Raw genomic sequence first — 17,495 nt, 5'->3', positions numbered from 1 at the left:
AGTTTAGCTCTGACACTCAGATTTTGCAGCAGGTGTCTTTTTTTCTCCCAATTGATTAAGTTGGGTTGCCTCACAAGGGAGGCTTTATTTAATGGAAAATAAAACTCTGGAAGCCAATAAGCCTCTGATTTCTTCTTTTACCTGTGACTTTTTATCTGACTTCTAAATCGGTTTTGATCCAGATTAAACAAGAGTTGTAACCTTGTAACTGAATCATGTGACAGAGGCTAATCAACATGAATACCGCTGTGATATTTAATTTTCTGTCCAATTGAAGGCTCTGTCAACCTGAGAGGTGATCTTTCTGATCTTGAATTTTCAGTCTTCTGCTCTATCTCACCGCTAATTAATCTGTATTTATTTATTTCTTTGTCTCGACCTGTTTCTCTGTCTCGCTGCCTCTGCCCTCCTCGCTGCCTCTGCCTGCCCCTGCCCACCTCCCTGCCCCTGCCTGCCCACCCCTCCCCTGCTAGTCTGCCTGCCTCTCTCCTGCCCGTCTCTGCCTCTGCCTGTCCACCTCGCGCGCACACCCACTTGTAACCATGTCCATTTGATCTATTTTAATTTCTCACCTGACTTCCTCATGAATTACAAACCTACTTGCAGTTGCCATGTTTGAAGATTTATTTGGACAAAAAAGCTTTTCTGCCACCTGCAGGATTTAAGCGGCGGGTGTCATGTGTACAAACTAAGGGCAATTAAAGAAACGGGAAAACATTTTGTTTATTAAAACAAACGAGACAAGTTGTAGTCAAATCGAAGTCTGGGTTGTTAGAAATGCTTCAAGGCAAGGCAGCGGATAAATGGGTTAGAAACAGTTAGTAATGTTGCTGACTCATCACTCTGTCCTGTACTCAAATTCAATCTTTGCGAAGACTCTTCAACCAGAGTCTTGTGCTGAATTTCCCTCAATCTTCCTTCCTCTTGCACATATCAATCTTAAAAACTCATGCAAGCCATCACATTTTTTCAAATCTTGATTCTGCATTTTTCTGTGGGCACAATGGTTTCACTGCTCCTCACAGTGCCAGGGTCCTGGATTCAATTCCTGGCTTGGGTCACTGTCTGTGTGGAGTCTGCATGTCTTCTCCATGTCTGCGTGGGTTTCCTCCGGGTGCTCTGGTTTCCTCCCACACTCCGAAGATGTATGGGTTAGGTGGATTGGCCATGCTAAATTGCCCCTAAATGTCAGGGGGTCTAGCTAGGCTGAGTGAATGGGGTTATGAGTATAGGGCTTGGGTGGGATTTTGGTCGCTGCAGACTTGATGGGTCAAATGGCCTCATTCTGCACTGTAAGTTCTATGATTCTTCTTATTCTGTTTCAAATGTGATAGGCCTCCAGTTTCCCAGTGGAAAAATAGGGAATGTCCTTTATCACATTATTGGCACATGCCGGTGAAAAATTATGTCACTATTTCATTGGCATATGTTCAGAAACTAGTTATTTCCCTTTTTAAAGAAGGTTCACCAGGATGTTGCCTGGTCTCGAGGGTGTTGGCTATGAGGAGAGGTTGAATCAATGAGGAGTGTTTTCACTGAAACGACGGAGGCTGAGGGGAGACCTAGTAGGTGGTCTCACGACACCACCTTAAAGTCCAATAGGTTTATTTCTCAGCTTCACTCACCTGAGGAAGGAGCAGTGCTCCAAAAACACATGCTACCAAATAAACCTGTTGGACTTTAATGTGGTGTTGTGAGACTTCTTACTGTTCCTACCCCAGTCTAATGTCAGGAACCCCACATCGAGGGGTGACCTGATTGCAGTCTACAAAATTATGAGAAGCATAGCCAGGGCGGATAGTCAGAGGCTTTTTCCAAGGGTGGACATGTAAATTACAAGGGGGCAGAAGTTCAAGGTGAGAGGGTGATGTTTTTCATCAAGAAAGTGATGGGTGCCTGGAACATGCTGCCAGAGGATGCGGTGGAAGCAGGCATTTTAGCAGCATTTTAGAGACATCTGGATGGGTACGTGATTGAGAGGGAATGGGGGATACAGACCGAGTAAGGGCAGAACATTTTATTTTTAGTTTAATTAGGCTATCATGATCAGCTCTAGTTTGGAGGGCTGAAGGGCCTATTCCTGTGCTGTACTTTTTTTTGTTCTTTATTGTAAGACGTGCCCCTGTCTACATCAATGGGGATGGAGCAATGGTCGAGAGCATCAAGTTTCTAGGTGTCCTGATCACCAGCAACCTGTCCTGGACCCTCCATGTCGACACTATAGTTAAGAAAGCCCACCATCGCCTCTGCTTTCTCAAGAGCCGAAGGAAATTCAACATGTCTGCTACGACTCTCACCAACATTTATAGATGCACCATAGAAAGCATTTTTTCATTCACAGCTTGGTATGGCTCCTGCTCTGTTTAAGACTGCAAGAAACTACAAAGGGTCATGAATGAAGCCCGTTCCATCACACAAACCAGCCTCCCATTTGTCTGCACTTTTGCTGCCTTGGAAAAGCAGCCAACATTATCAAAAACTTCACGCATCCCGGACATTCCCTCCTCCACCTTCTCCCATCGGAAAAAAATGCAAAGGTCTGAAGTCATGTACCAACCGACTCAAGGACAGCTTCTTCCCTGCTGCCGTCAGACTTTTGAATGGACTAACCTTGCATTAAGTTGATCTTTCTCTGCATCCTAGCTAACACTACATTCTGCACTGTCTCCTTTCCTTCTCTATGAACTATTGTCTGTATAGAGCGCAAGAAAGGATACTTTTCACTGTATACTAATACATGTGACAATAAATCAAATCAAAATCCTGCATGTAAATTCTTTATATAGCACAAATGCTGCACAGCATTCCCTGAAACAGGACCACAGTTCGGGAAAGGGGAAACCGTGCTAGTTTTGCTCTTTGCTATTATTTTCCAGATCCATGGTGCCTCTTTAAACCTGGAGATTTTCTGTGGTATTGGGGTGGGGTGGGGAAGAAACAATGGTTTGAACAGGAAGGCCAATGGAATGTGAGGAAGGCTGGATATCTTGGAATTTTACTTGATTACTTGTGATGATGGAGTCTTTGTAAACACCACTCTCTCAGCAAATTAGACTAATGGATATTGAGTAGATGACGGGGTCCATTTTACATAGTCTGCAAAAGTGAAGCATTTAAATGGCCTTTCCACTTGCTTCCTTGTGTTCAGAAACTCCTGAGGGTTTCATGGCAGTGATCATCACACTTCGGTATCAATTCCTTGATCACTGGATTAATCTCAAATTTCTGGTTATGTTTTGATCAGACCAAATAAGTAGCCCAGCCTATTAACCTTATTGCTAAACTACACTGACACTTTCACTTTGAAGCCAATTTCTCTAATACTCTTCTTTCATTTTTCTCTCCTTTTGTTTTATTGAAACACCAAAGGCTGAAGGTTATGTGATTGGAAGCTGTATTAAACACATCCCAGTTGCAGGTCGGGATATTACCTTTTTCATTCAACAGCTCTTGAGGGAGAGGGAAATTGGAATACCGCCTGAACAATCCCTGGAGACGGCCAAGGCCATCAAGGTAGGAATCCAGAATGAATGCTGCTTTTTATTTCCCTCCAACATCCCTGACCACTCTTTTCTTGCTGCCAATATCTGCTCCCTGTCTCCTGACTCCAGTTATAGAAATATGGTGAACAGGAAATATGGCACGGTAGCACAGTGGTTAGCACTGCGGCTTCACAGCTTCAGGGACCTGGGTTCAATTCTCGGCTCGGGTCACTGTCTGTGTGGCGTTTGCACATTCTCCACGTATCTGCGTGGGTTTTGTTCAGGTGCTCCAGTTTCCTCCCACAGCCCAAAGATGTGTGGGTTAGGTCGATTCGCCATGCTAAAAATTGCCCCTTTAGTGTCCTGAAAGGAGTAGGTTAGGGGGATTAGTGGGAAAATATGTAGGGATATGGGGTAGGGCCTGGGTGGAATTGTGGCTGGTGCAGACTCGATGGGCCGAATGGCCTCTTTCTGTACTGTAGGGTTTCTATGATTTCTATGAGGAGGAGCCCATTCAGCCCTTCGAGCCTATTCCACCATGCATTATGGTCATGGCTGACCATCCAATTCAGTAGTCTGCTCCTGCCTTCCCCCCATATCCTTTGGTCCTCTTCGCCTCAAGTGCTATATCTAACTACTTCTTGAAAACACTCAATGTTTTAGCCTCAACTGCTTTCTGTGGTAATGAATTCCTCAGGCTGACCACTCTCTGGATGAAGAAATTTCTCCTCATCTCCGTCCTAAACAATCTACCCTGTATCCTCAGACTGTGACCCCTGGTTTTGGACACCCCCACCATCGGGAACGTCCTTGTTGCATTTACCCTGTCTAGTCCTGTTAGAATTTTATAGGTTTCTATGAGATCCCGCCTCACTCTTCTGAACTCCAGAGAATACAATCCTAACCGACTCATCCTCTCCTCATGTGTTAGTCCCTCCATCCCAGGAATCAGTCTGGTAAACATTTGCTGTGCTCCCTCTATAGCAAAAACATCCTTGCTCAGATAAGGAGACGAAAACTGTGCACACTATCCCAAGTATGGCCTCGCCAAGGCCTGTATAGTTACATCAAGACATCCCTGTTCCTGTACTTGAATCCTCTCATTTTGAAGGCCAACATACCATTTGCCTTTTTCACTGCCTACTGCACCTGCATGCTTACCTTCAGTGACAGGTATGTAAATACAGGTGGTGCAACACTTATACTTTCACCTCTTTCCATGCAGGCTTCCAAACGTCCCTTCCAGGTGAAATAGTCACGTAACGATTGCAAGTCACTTTTTAATAAACCATAATCATTACTCATGATGTGCTCTGTAAATTGGTGAGACCAAATGCAGTTTGATTCAATGTCTGCTCTGCTAAACACTCTGTTTAGCCTGCAGACCAGACTTTAGTCTTCCAACCACTATATTAATATTCCACCTCACTCTGACTTCTCTGTCCTTGCCCTCCAGTGGTTTTCCAATGATATACAACCCAAACTCATGGAACAATACCTCATTTTTTCCATTTGGACAATTCTTGGCCTCAACATTGAGTTCAATAACTTCAGATCAAAGCTATTTTCTCAGACAGTAGGTGTTGGTACCGGTTCCACTGATACCGTTTTCCTTATTTTGTTTCTTTTGTTATCCCATGACCAATCCCTTTTGCCTTGCACTCTCATCCCTTTCACCTTTTAATCACTCCCACTACAGATTTTATCTCTTATTGCTCATTCTTCACTCCCCTTTTCCCTGCCTCTCTTCTTCTAAACTGTCACACCTCGAACTTTTTCCAGTTCTGATCAAAGGTCATTAACTGAAAAGCTAACTTTGTTCCTCTCCTGAGAAACTGCCTGCCCTGTTTCCAGCATTTCCTGATCTTAGCCTCCTGTTTTAATTATGTGCCAACGGTGGCAATGGGGGTGGCACAGTGATTAGCACAGCTACCTCACAGCACCAGAGACCCTGGTTCGATTCCCAGCTTGGGTCACTATCTGTGTGGAGTCTGCTCGTTCTCCCAGTGTCTGCATGGGTTTCCTCCATGTGCCACCAGTTTTCTCCCACAATCTGAAAGACGTTCTGGTTAGGTGCATTGGCCATGCTAAATTCTCCCTCAGTGTACCCAAACAGGCACCAGAGTGTGGCGACTAGGAGATTTTCGCGGTAATTTTATTGCAGTGTTAACGTAAACCTACTTGTGACACTAATAAACAAACCTTTTGTGACCAAAAACACTGGCAGTGCAATGTAAATAGAAGGTAGAAAGCAAAATGAAATCTAGTTTGTATTTGTTTAATGTAATAATGTCTGAAAAGTAAGAGGTTTCTATTTTTCAACAACACCAGTTATATAAGAGGAGACTCACAGCTTCAGTATTCTGGTAAATGCTGTAAAACTCCTATTAAGAGATTAATGGGGTGCATAATTTCCTGATATGCGTTTCCGATTCTCAAAGTGCAAACCCTTCACTGCAGTTCTGTCGGGGAGGGGTGAGTGGAGGACTGGCTCCATTTTTCGTGCGTGCCTCATGTAATTTTTTTTGTTTCAGGGATTTATTATACATGATTATGTGCAGCAGGAAAAAAAACCTTTTATTCAAACTCCCAAGCATTTGGTCAGTTTTTGAGAATCAAAATTAACCTTGCTCTTTGTCGTAAGACACTTGAGGCCCTGTCAGTCTCAGAATATGATGTTTCCTCCACATGTTCCTTTTTCTTTATTTTGCTCTCACGTTCTGATGTCGACTTTCTTACTCTTTCCTTACAGGAGCGATATTGTTACATCTGCCCCGATATAGTTAAGGAATTCACTAAGTACGACACTGATCCGGGGAAGTGGATCAAGCCATATATCGGTACCAATGCCATCAGCAAGCGGCAATTTGCTGTGGATGTGGGCTATGAGAGGTTTCTGGGACCTGAAATTTTCTTTCATCCAGAGGTGATTGAAAAGTACCTGCTATAATTCTGCCTGTGGTTTTGGGTTCTGTACATTGTTGGTGATTCTGTTCAAGCTTTTCTTTCGCAGAAAGTAGCAATCCAAATTTAACACCATGATCCATGGCATGGATAGGGTGAATGCACTCAGTCTTTTTCCCAGGGTTGGGGAATCGAGAACTAGAGGTTTAAATTATGAAGGGAAGGAATCAATGGGAACCTGAGAAGCAACTTTTTTACACAGCGGGTGGTACGTATGTGGAATAAGCTGGCAGAGGAAGTGTATGAGGCAGAGACAATGGCAAAATTTGGACAGATACATGGATAGCAAAGGTTTAGCATGGTATGGGCCAAATGCAAGCAAAGCTTAGATTGGCATTTTGGTCAGCATGGAGCAGTTTGGGCTGAAGGGCCTGTCACCATGCTGTTGATTCTATGATCCAGATGTAAGTTTGATTTGTGGAAATTACTGAATGATTAATGATTAAGTTGGGCGTCGATTAGCTCCATTGACTGAACGGCTGGTTCACGGTGCCGGCAGCGCGAGTTCAATTCCCAGATCGGCTGAGGTTTCTCATGAAGGCTCCACCTTCTCAACCTTGCCCCTCACCTGAGGTGTGTCCACTTTTCATTTCACTTGCCACTGTGCATCAGGTATAATGACCTACTTAATAGGGAAGCCTACTTGTGATACTAATAAATCAACTTTAAACTACACATTGAGTTTTTACCTTTGATGTGGTACCATATCAAATGTTATTTTGAAATCCAAATATACCACATCTACTGATGCTCCCTTCATCCATCCTGCTTGTTATATCCTCAAAGCATCCCAATAAAATTGTCAAACACCCTTTCACATGTTAATGCTGCCTGAGTGTACTATGATTTTCTGTGTGTTCTGCTGCTACTTTTTTAATCATAGATTCTAGCATTTTACCAATGGCGAATGTTAGATTAACTGGCCTGCAATTTATTGCCTTCTGTCTGTGTTCAGCATATTCCAGAGTGTCTCTCTCAACCTGTATGGAAGGTGGTATATTTGGCGATATGGGTTGACATGAGTTTTGTTTTCATGGACATTGAAAGATAAGCTGAGTTTCTTGTGTGCAAAATTGAAGAGCAGCGTGCAAATCTTGTGCCGAGTGGGCAACAACATTGCAGTGATCCACAAACTGCAGAATTTGTTTGATTATTTGTGGTGGTTTGCTTTAGTTTTGGCGTGGAGGTGACTGTGGTGAAGGTCTTCCAAACAGGCACCACTCAGTTCTGACACTAGAGGGCAGTTGATCTGTGATGAGCTGAACAGTTCAGGTAGATTATGAATCATTGAGGTGCTGTCGCACAGCTTTGTCTGACCCCAGTTTGGATTTTGTAGGTGTTTTGTTTCTGATCTCCCACTTGAGATGGTTGCAGCCATGTCATCGTGAAAGCATCACATTCAGTCACGTGTTATTGAAGGGAACAGTTAGCCATTTTGTGCACAGCATGATCTCTCAAACAGTATTGCGATGAATGATGGGGCATTTTACTTTTGGATCACAGTTGTTCCAAGAATATAAAGGTCAGCATTTATTATCCTTCCCCCTTGCGCTGAGAGGTGGATGGTGAGCTGTTGCTGCTGTCTGGAGCTATTACAACTTGCTTGGTCACTTCAGAGGCCTGTTATAGATCAGCCACGTTGGTGTGAGGCTGGAGTCACGTATCGGCCAGATTGGGCAAGGGCAGCAAAATGAGGAAGAATGAAGTCCAGGGCACTGAGAGAAGTCCTTTCTCTTTGAATTGTGCTGCAGGTTCTTTTAGCACTCACACCAACGTGAGGTTTGGGCTTTGATTTAAAATTTAATTTGTGAATATGGAGCCTGATGATACAGCACTTCCTCAAGTCTTGTGCTGAAGTTTCAACCTCAAGATCAATGGCACAGTGGTTAGCATCACTGCCTTGCAGCGCCAGGGACCCTCAAGTCACTGTGTAGAGTTTACAAGTTCTCCCTGTGTGTGGGTAGGCTTCCTCCCATGCTGCAAAAATATGCAAGGATTGGCCTTGCTAAATTGTCCTTTAGTGCCCCAAGATGTGTAGGCTAGGGGGATTACTGGGGTAAATACATGGGGCTGCGTGGATAGCATTTGGGTGGGATGCGTTGTTGGAGATTTGGTGCAGATTTGATGGGCCGAATGGCTGCCTCCTGCAGCGGAGGGATTCTACATTTCTAAAATCTGAGGCAAGAGTAGTGTCAACTGAGAATAAGTTGCACCATGGTTGGTATTTGTACATTCTGAGACACTGTTGTTTTGTTTGTTCTCAAGTTTTGTGATTTTACAGTGAAATAAAACCCTGATTACTTGAAACGACTGCCACTCCAATGAAATAGGGAACTTGTCTCCCAGTTGGTGAAACATGATGTGAACAGGAAGTTCAGCGTCTAGGTTTCAGGAGGTGCTCAATGCCTGTGAGGAGCTCGCGTGTTCAAAAATCAGGCTACTGTGGTTTAATTCAGAGGCTACGCTCATCACCCGCACCTCCGAGCTATGATTGAAGCTTTGGGATTGAAAGGTTACTCATTTCAGTTTATCACTAGCTCCCAGTAATGGTTTCTTTGGGGAGTAGTTTAAATAATGTTCCTTCTGCTCCAAAATTACATTCTTATTTGTCGTACTTTCCATGTTCATATAAACTTAATTTCAAATAGTAAACTCCTCTGACGTTTTTTGGCATGGAGAATTAAGCCATTGCATTTCTGTGAATTGGGATTTCTTGCAGCTAAAAAGAAGGCCATGGTTTCACCTCCCAGAAGTTAATGAAACCCGATCAGGTGCTGGGAAGTGGGATTAAAACGAGCAGCTGGTTTCTTTTCCTGTATTCTTTGGCCGGCACAGACACGATGGGTTGAATGGTCTCTTACTGCACTGTAACATTTCTATGGTTTGAGCAACTATGGGTATTTGATCTGTCCTGAGGATTAGTTTTCTTTTTAAACCTCACTTTAAATTTTGTCCAGACTAAAGCGTGAATTTAATCCTCAACAACATTTCTGGTCTGCATTTTGAGGTCTTGGATGTGAAATGCAAATTCCGTTGCAAGAACGGGAAAAGAGCTTGTGTCTTATTAAAATGACAGAATGAGGTCATTTCTGAAATCCAAGCAGTTTTCATAAGGGACACAAACAATGGGGTGATGCCAAATGGAAATTGGAAGGATGCTCAAGCTGCTTCTACATTGCCCTTGGTGTCTGTGTGATGTTCACCTGGGCCATAATGACTTGGCATCGGCAAGAAGCAATACTTAGAAAACTGGGCAATGTTTCTGGCCTCTGAGAGAGCACAGTGGTGCCAAAGAAAAGCGAGCCTTTTAAAAGTGAAAATAAACTCTTTCAAACTTGATTGCACCATGATTTGTTACTGGGAGCAACTAAGTAGCCTGATAGCCTTTAAAAATATTACCGCCTGATAGGCGGCACGGTGGCACAGTGGTGAGCACTGCTGCTTCACAGCGCCAGGGACCTGGGTTCGATTCCCAGCTTGTGGAGTCTGCATATTCTCCCTGTGTCTGCGTGGGTTTCCTCCGGGTGCTCTGGTTTCCTCCTACAGTTCAAAGATGTCCCGGTTAGATGGATTGGCCATGCTAAATTGCCCCTTAGGGCAATCTTGGGGATGTTAGCTTGGGGGGTAAATGCATGGGGTCATGGAGGTGGGACTTGGGTGGTATTGTGGTCGGTGCAGACTTGATGTTCCAAATGGCCCCCATCTGCACTGTAGGATTCTATTATTCTAAAAATATTACTGCCTTTAAAGTAAAGTTTATTTATTTGTCACAAGTAGGCTAACTGCAATGAAATGAAATCCTCTTTAACAGCCACTAAAAATATTACCGGTGTTTGGAGGCAGTAAACTGCACTGTGCCTGGGCCTTTCAGTGTACGTGCCAAACTTTGTCTCCCTTCCTTCATTCCAGTGAATGTGGAGAGGTAGAATGGATAAATAGGAAAGGGACACTGAATGTATTCATCACACTTCTGTGGAATGGTTGTCATTTCCGCTGTGGCTGCTTATAAAAGGCTGCTGTTGGCAAACACTGTGTAGATTCTTCCATAGTTCTATCTCCTATTACTTGGTTGCCAGAGAGTGATGGACTGCAGTTTGATAAGTCTGTTCCAAACGGAAGTCTCAGCCTGAGCAGGGATGTGTCGGGTTGTAATGTGTGAGAAGTGCTCTGAATTTGAAGCACAAGAGGTGCAATGAGAGAGCTTTGTTTTCTTGATTTGGGGTGATTTGGAGAGTAATGATTGAATAAGCAGTGGTGGAGAGGATGGCTTTTTGAAATTGTTGGTGACTGTCCCTCGATTTGTGAATGATGTCTACTCAGGGTTGCGAGTTTCTGCCATGGGTCTTCATGTAACTGATAGGCTTTTTTTTGAGCACTTGAGGTAAGCTGTCCCATGAGATGGTGGGGTCTGGTGTTTATTTTCTTCTTTCCTAGAGTTTGACATTGCTGGCTAGCATTTATTGCTGATCCTTAAATTCCCCATGAGAAGGTCGTGGTGAGCCTGTGCCTTGAACCACTGTCGTCCATGTGGTGTAGGTACACCCACAATGCTGTTAGGGAGGGAATTCCAGGATTCTGACCCAGCGACAGTGAAGGAACGGTGATGTATTTCCAACTCAGGATGGTGATTGACTTGGAGGGGAACTTCCATGTGGTGGCATTCCCATGTAACTGTTGCTCTTGTCCTTCTGGATGTTGGTGCTGATAGGTTTGGAAGATTCAGGATTTGTTTCTTTTACACTTGCTCTCCATTGTTACTCTGCGTCATGGTTAAAGCATTGAAACTTGAACAGCGAGGCAGCCTGATTGACAGGTTATCACCATTATTGCCATTATTATTGCCACTTATTATTGCCAGCAAGCTCCTCTCGGTCAATTGGGTAATGCTGCCACACTTCAAGGAGGCCTTTGGAGACCTTTTGAAATTTTTCTTGGTCCTCCCGTGGAATGTTGACTATTTGAGAGTTGAAAGAAGAGCACCCGGTAGAGAGACCATTTTCAGCCGTGCATATGCAGTGGCCACTCAGTTAAAGTTGATTTTTTGGGAGAATTGCCGGGCCGCTTGTGGACCTGAGTTGTTTGATAATCCTCCATTGAATCTAGAGGATGTGGCAGAGGCATCGCTAATGGAATTACTCCAGTATTCTGGTGTCACTGATACAACATCCAGGTCTCACCGCAGCACAGAAGTGTGGTGACGACAGCTGCTCTGACCATGATACAATCAATAGAGTGCACAATGTAGAGTTGAGTGGACAAACCGTGGAGTTGCTTCTCCATATGGTCTGTAATAAATTTCCAGCTCTGTTTGGAAGATCATGGTTGGAGAAGATGAAGCTTACTGGAGTACTGTCAACAGATTGGTTGATGTCAAAACAGACCTACAGCACCTTCTGGATAAACAGAGTGTATTTGAAGAGACACTTGGCTCAATGAAGGGAGTTCAAGTTAAACTCAAGGTAAAGCCTAATAGGCAACTAAAAAGTCTCACGGCAAGGATGGTGCCATATGCAATTCATCCTCAGGTTGAAGAATAATTAGAATGACTTATTAACACTGCTGTATTGGAGCTGGTTACAATGAGTGACTGGGCTACTCCCATTGTACTTGTTATAAAACCAGATGCTTCAGTTCATAATTGTGGTGATTATAAAACAACCATAAATGCAGGTTGGGTGCTGAAAAATATTCGCTTCCTTTAATTGAAGATTTGTTGTTGGTTATCAGGTTGGCTGAAATTCTTTGCTCTCTCACAAGCATATTTAGAGATGAATGTAGCTGGATTTCATCTGTTGCTTATCATCATTATTCATAAGAGTCTTTTTCATTATAAAAGATTGCCTTTTGCATTAAGATCTGCACCAGCTCTATTCCAAGATCGATGGATCAGATTTCATGTGGTCTCTCTGGTGTACAATGTTACTTGGATGATATTCTAATTATAGGGTCCAACGAACAGGAGCACTTGAATAATTTAGAAGCAACATTGGAACATCTTCAAGCATATGATCTGCATATCAAGAAAGTGAAGCGTGACTTTTTCCAGACATCAGTCCAATATTTGTATCACTTTATTGATGGTAAAAGTTTACATATAAAGCGCCTAAAAAGCTGGGTGGTATTTTAGAAGCATCACTTCTGACGGAAATGATGGAGTTGAGATCCTTTCGAGGATTAGTAAATTATTATTTTGCCCTTAATTTAGCCTCATTATTGAAGCCAAAGCGTAATTTACTATATGTGAAACAGTTATAGGATTGGACAACAAAACATGAGAAGGCATTCAAGGATGTCAAAGATTCTTTGCAGAAGCCTGAAGTATTGGTTGATTTTAATCTGAAGCTATCATCACTGCTTACTTCTAATGCTTCACCATGTGGAGCAGGAGTAGTAGATTCACTTATTATACTAATAGCTTTTGTTTTGCGTACTCTGATTAGTGCTGAATCTAACTATGCTCAGGTTTGAAGAAATAGCATTGAGTATAATTTTTGGCATACCAAGGTTTTATAATTATTTATGTGGTTGTTATTTCACGTTATTGGCTGATCATCAGCTAAGAACAAAGAAAATTACTGCATAGGAACAGACCCTTCGGCCCTCCAAGCCAGCACCGACGATGCTTCCCGATTGAACTAAAACCACCTACCCTTCCAAATCCCTCTATTCCCATCCTATTCATGTATTTGTCCAGATGTCCCTTAAAACTCACTATCATATCTGCTTCCATTACCTCCCCCGGCTGTATAGGGGCATTTTTGGGCTGTATAGGGACATATAGTCGTTAGCTGCTAGCCAATTGCAAAAACGGTTACTGATCTTATCTGCACACTCCTGCGATGTAAAAGTGCCATGTTAATGTTGATGCATTATCGCCCTTTACCTATCGAGCAGACGCCACCAACTAGTTTTGCTAATAGTCTTTATTTTTCAAGAGAAGATATGCAGGCAAATTATCTACTAAAGTGCAGAGACATACCAGAAATTATCCCGTCACAGAGAAAGTGATGGGTATGAAATTGAAATGCATCAGGAATATGAGTCTTGATTTGCAATCATATCTGTCAAAAAGGCTTGGGTTGACTTTCCAAGGTGAATGTCTACTGTGGGGAATCAGAATGATCATTCCTACTAGTCTGCATGGAAGAGTTCTTGAACAACTACATGAAGGACATCCTGGTACAGTCTGGATGAAAGAATTAGCACATAGATATTTTTGTTGGCCTGGTCTGGATGCTCGGATTGAAGAAAAAGTGGGACAATGTCAGTCGTCTGCATGAATAAGAAATGCTTTACACCCTTGGGAGAGGCCTAAAATGCCATGGCAACAATTGCTTGTAGATTTTGTTGGTCTGCTTGAGGGTTACGTCATCTTAGTCATAATTGATGCACATTGAAAGCAGCTGGAAATCCTTTTCACGAGATCCACTACAACAGAAAAGATCATTGATAAACTTGGTGAAATGTTTGCAAGATTTGATAAATCGGAACAAATTACTCATGATAATCATTCATAGTTTACGAGTTTGAGGGTTATCCCAAAGTAAATGGTATTCAGCATATTAGCTGAAAGATTCATACAACCCTGGAAACAGTCCTTAAAAATTTCACAACAGCCAGGTTTGTTTTCATGTCACGTGAATAGCTGTTGGCACCTTACAGAAACACTACCCATGCCATTACCCAAAGTTCACCTACATTAAGAGAAAGTTGAGAACTGTGACAAAAGCAAAAAACTGTGGGTGCTGGAATCTGAAACAAAAACAGAAAATGCTGGAAAATCTCAGCAGGTCTGACAGCATCTTTGGAGAGCGAATAGAGCCCGTATTTCAAGTCTGGATCATCCTTACTTGGTATTGTGTGATTTATGCCTAAGCGTTTCTTCTGCACCCTCCAACTCAGTTCTTTTTGCAGCATGATTTACTGGAAGTGATATGGTGAGGGCAACAGGGTATCTGGGACCAACAATGTTGAGGATTGGTTCGCAAGTCTATAATTAAGTTTATTTATTAGTATCACAAGCAGGCTTACATTAACACTGCAATGAAGTTAGTGTGAAAAACCCCTTGTTGCCACACTTCAGCTCCTGTTCAGGTACGCTGAGGGAGAATTTAGCATGGCCAGTGCACCTAAGCAGCACATCTTTTGGAAATTTGATTGAGGAAGAATCCGAGTAACAATAGGTAAGGGTGGTGAATTAAAGTTCAATCTGGTTCGGATGGAGAGGGAGAAATAAAGATGGATTGAGAGAAAGAAGACGATAGGAAAAAAAGTTCTGAAATCCCCTAAGAACTTATTATGTGCAAGAATGAGAGTGCCCATTTAAAATTTTGGTCTCCTTGCCTAAGGCAGGATATATGTGTGAGAACCTTGACAAGCCACCCGCAAGGAAAATCGGGAAATGAGATCCAGCTAGAAAGATACTCATTTCCCACCTCTCATGGAATTTTGGTTCCATGTTACAGTTTACACTGATGGCTCACGTGGACTCAAAATTCCTCCCTGTGAGTCCCAAACAGCTGCCTTTGTCCATAGCTGACAGGGGCAAATATAGTGAGTTTGGTAGCTGAAATTCTACTATAGAAATGTAAAGAGGCTTTTTGCAGTCTCAGGAGGAGGCATCAGTGCCTTCTCTTTTTGGGATAATGAGACTCTGCTGTTTATAGAATGTAGAACAGTACAGCACAGTACAGGCCCTTCGGCCCTCGATGTTGTGCCGAGCTCTGTCCGAAACCAAGATCAAGCTATCTCACTCCCTATCATTCTGGTGTGCTCCATGTGTCTATCTAATAACCGCTTGAAAGTTCCTAAAGTGTCTGACTCCACTATCACACAGCAGGCAGTCCATTCCACACCCCGACCACTCTCTGAGTGAAGAATGTACCTCGGACATCCCTCCTATATCTCTCATCATGAACCTTATAATTATGCCCCCTAGTAACAGCTACATCCACCTGAGGAAATAGTCTCTGAATGTACACTATCAATCCCCCTCATCATCTTATAAACCTCTATTAATTCATCTCTCATCCTCCTCCGCTCTAAGAAGAAAAACCCCACCTCCCTCAACCTTTCCTCATAAGACCTACCCTCCAAACCAGGCAGCATCCTGGTAAATCTCCTCTGCACTCCCCTTGTTGACCAGAACTGCACACAGTATTCCAAATGAGGTCTCACCAAGGTTCTGTACAGTTGCAGCAAAACCTCACGGATCTTAAACTCAAGCCCCCATTAGTAAACCCTAACACACGATAGGCCTTCTTCACGGCTGTATCCACTTGAGCGGCAGCCTTCAGAGATCCGTGGATATGAACCCCAAGATCACTCTGTTCCTGAAGGTTAGAAATTCCTTTGGTGAGTCATGGTTTGTCAGGTTTGATAAAGCCTTGTCCATTTCCAACATTAAAAAAAAATTTAGAATAGCCAGGTTGACAGAAATATTTATAAATATTAATATTTTCTTCCTGTTTCTCTGACCAAACAACGAGAAGTTCTATTGACAGTAGTGGGACCAGAAAAACCTGTCACCGGCCAATGGTGGGGTGCCTCAGTCAGCATGAAACACATTGCGGGGGTGGGGAAACCTGGCCCAATATTCAAATTGTTGCCTGAATGTTTATACATTTGATATAGTTTGATATATTGATGTATTATTAAACCTTGTATCCCATATACTTTTCCTTTTAGCAGAGAGAGAGAGAGAGATGCTGTATTTTGATTGAAGGTAATTGTGAATGTTTCATGCACTATGTTTGTTGAAATAAAATTAAACTAAAATTGTGTTTTGCTTTTGCAGTTTGCAAATCCGGACTTTATGCAGCCTATTTCCGAGGTAGTTGATGAAGTAATACAAAACTGCCCCATAGATGTTAGACGTCCATTGTATAAGGTAATGCTATTAATGTTTCATTAGGAAAGAAAAGTACTGTTCATGCTGCCAAGCGCTTCACAGATCAAGCGCAAAGCTCAGACAATATGTTGCCTGACAAATGTGTTCAAACTGTAATCTTTAAAAAAAAATCGAGCAAAATAGAAGCCTGTTCCAATGGAGAATTCCACATGAAACTCCTTTTCTTGCAAGAAATGAACATTGCGTTCCTTGATTCTGCTGCCAATTTTCATCTCTCCTGCAGGGCATGACAACTTTCCAGTTATCATCCAGTACCTCTTCCATTGTTGGAGTATGAGCTTTGATGTGTATTAATTAATACTTGGCTGGGGGGGCCCTAACGTTTGTGCCTGTTGGCCATTGTAGGGTCTGTTCTCTTCTTTAGAATGGACGTAGACATAATTGGTTTGAAGTAGAATTTCTTTATTGATTTTATCATTTAAAATTAGCATTTACAGAAAGTGAAATAAGGATTACTTAAGAGAGAGAGAGAGAAATAGAGAAAGCAGCAAAAGCCAATATTGTGCATGCCAAAGAACTCAAAACAGAGTCTGGATCGAACTGACTAAACATCGATCTGTGTCTATAATCTCACCAAATACTCATCTGTGTTATGAAATTACCTGATACAAACTGTGTCTAGCTCCATAAACAATTGGCAGCTATGGTCATGAAACACTGCTGTTTACCTTACATTGTACAAATTTACCTTACATTGCAAATGTGATGTAATGCATTTTGGAAGGTCTAATACAGATACGAAATATACAGTAAATGGCAGGATCCTTAAGAGTATTGATAGGCAGAGGGATCTGGGTGTACAGATACACAGGGTCACTGAAAGTGGCAACGCAGGTGGAGAAAGTAGTCAAGAAGGCATATGGCATGCTTGCCTTCACTGTATGTAAAAAAAAATCTCTCGTACATAGTGCGAGGTTAAGTTGCCCCTCACATCTTAAACCTATGCCCCCTAGTAATTGACTCTTTCACCCTGGGAAAAAGCTTCTGATTACCCACTCAGTCCATGCCCATCATGATCTTGTAGACTTCTATCAGGCCACCCCGCAACCTGCGTCGTTCCTGTGAGAAGAAACCAAGTTTCTCCAACCTCTCCTCATAGCTAACGTCCTTCATACTAGGCAACATCCTGGTAAATCTTT

General features: G+C 42.7%; 1 protein-coding gene across 1 annotated transcript in view; it reads left to right on the top strand.

Annotated features, from left to right (window-relative positions):
• The window catches only part of LOC145358735 (actin-related protein 3B), a 92,616-nt gene that overhangs the window by 63,715 nt on the left and 11,406 nt on the right, over positions 1-17,495 (top strand). The window contains exons 7-9 of the mRNA XM_080212993.1: positions 3,370-3,513; positions 6,235-6,408; positions 16,243-16,335. Of these exons, the coding sequence (XP_080069119.1) occupies positions 3,370-3,513; positions 6,235-6,408; positions 16,243-16,335 (411 nt within the window). The remainder of the gene's footprint in view (positions 1-3,369; positions 3,514-6,234; positions 6,409-16,242; positions 16,336-17,495) is intronic.

The sequence above is a fragment of the Carcharhinus amblyrhynchos genome, chromosome 2 (assembly GCF_965287045.1).
Source record: "Carcharhinus amblyrhynchos chromosome 2, sCarAmb.v2.hapA, whole genome shotgun sequence".
NCBI classification, from domain to species: domain Eukaryota; kingdom Metazoa; phylum Chordata; class Chondrichthyes; order Carcharhiniformes; family Carcharhinidae; genus Carcharhinus; species Carcharhinus amblyrhynchos.
This window is presented reverse-complemented; position numbering and strand designations above follow the sequence as displayed.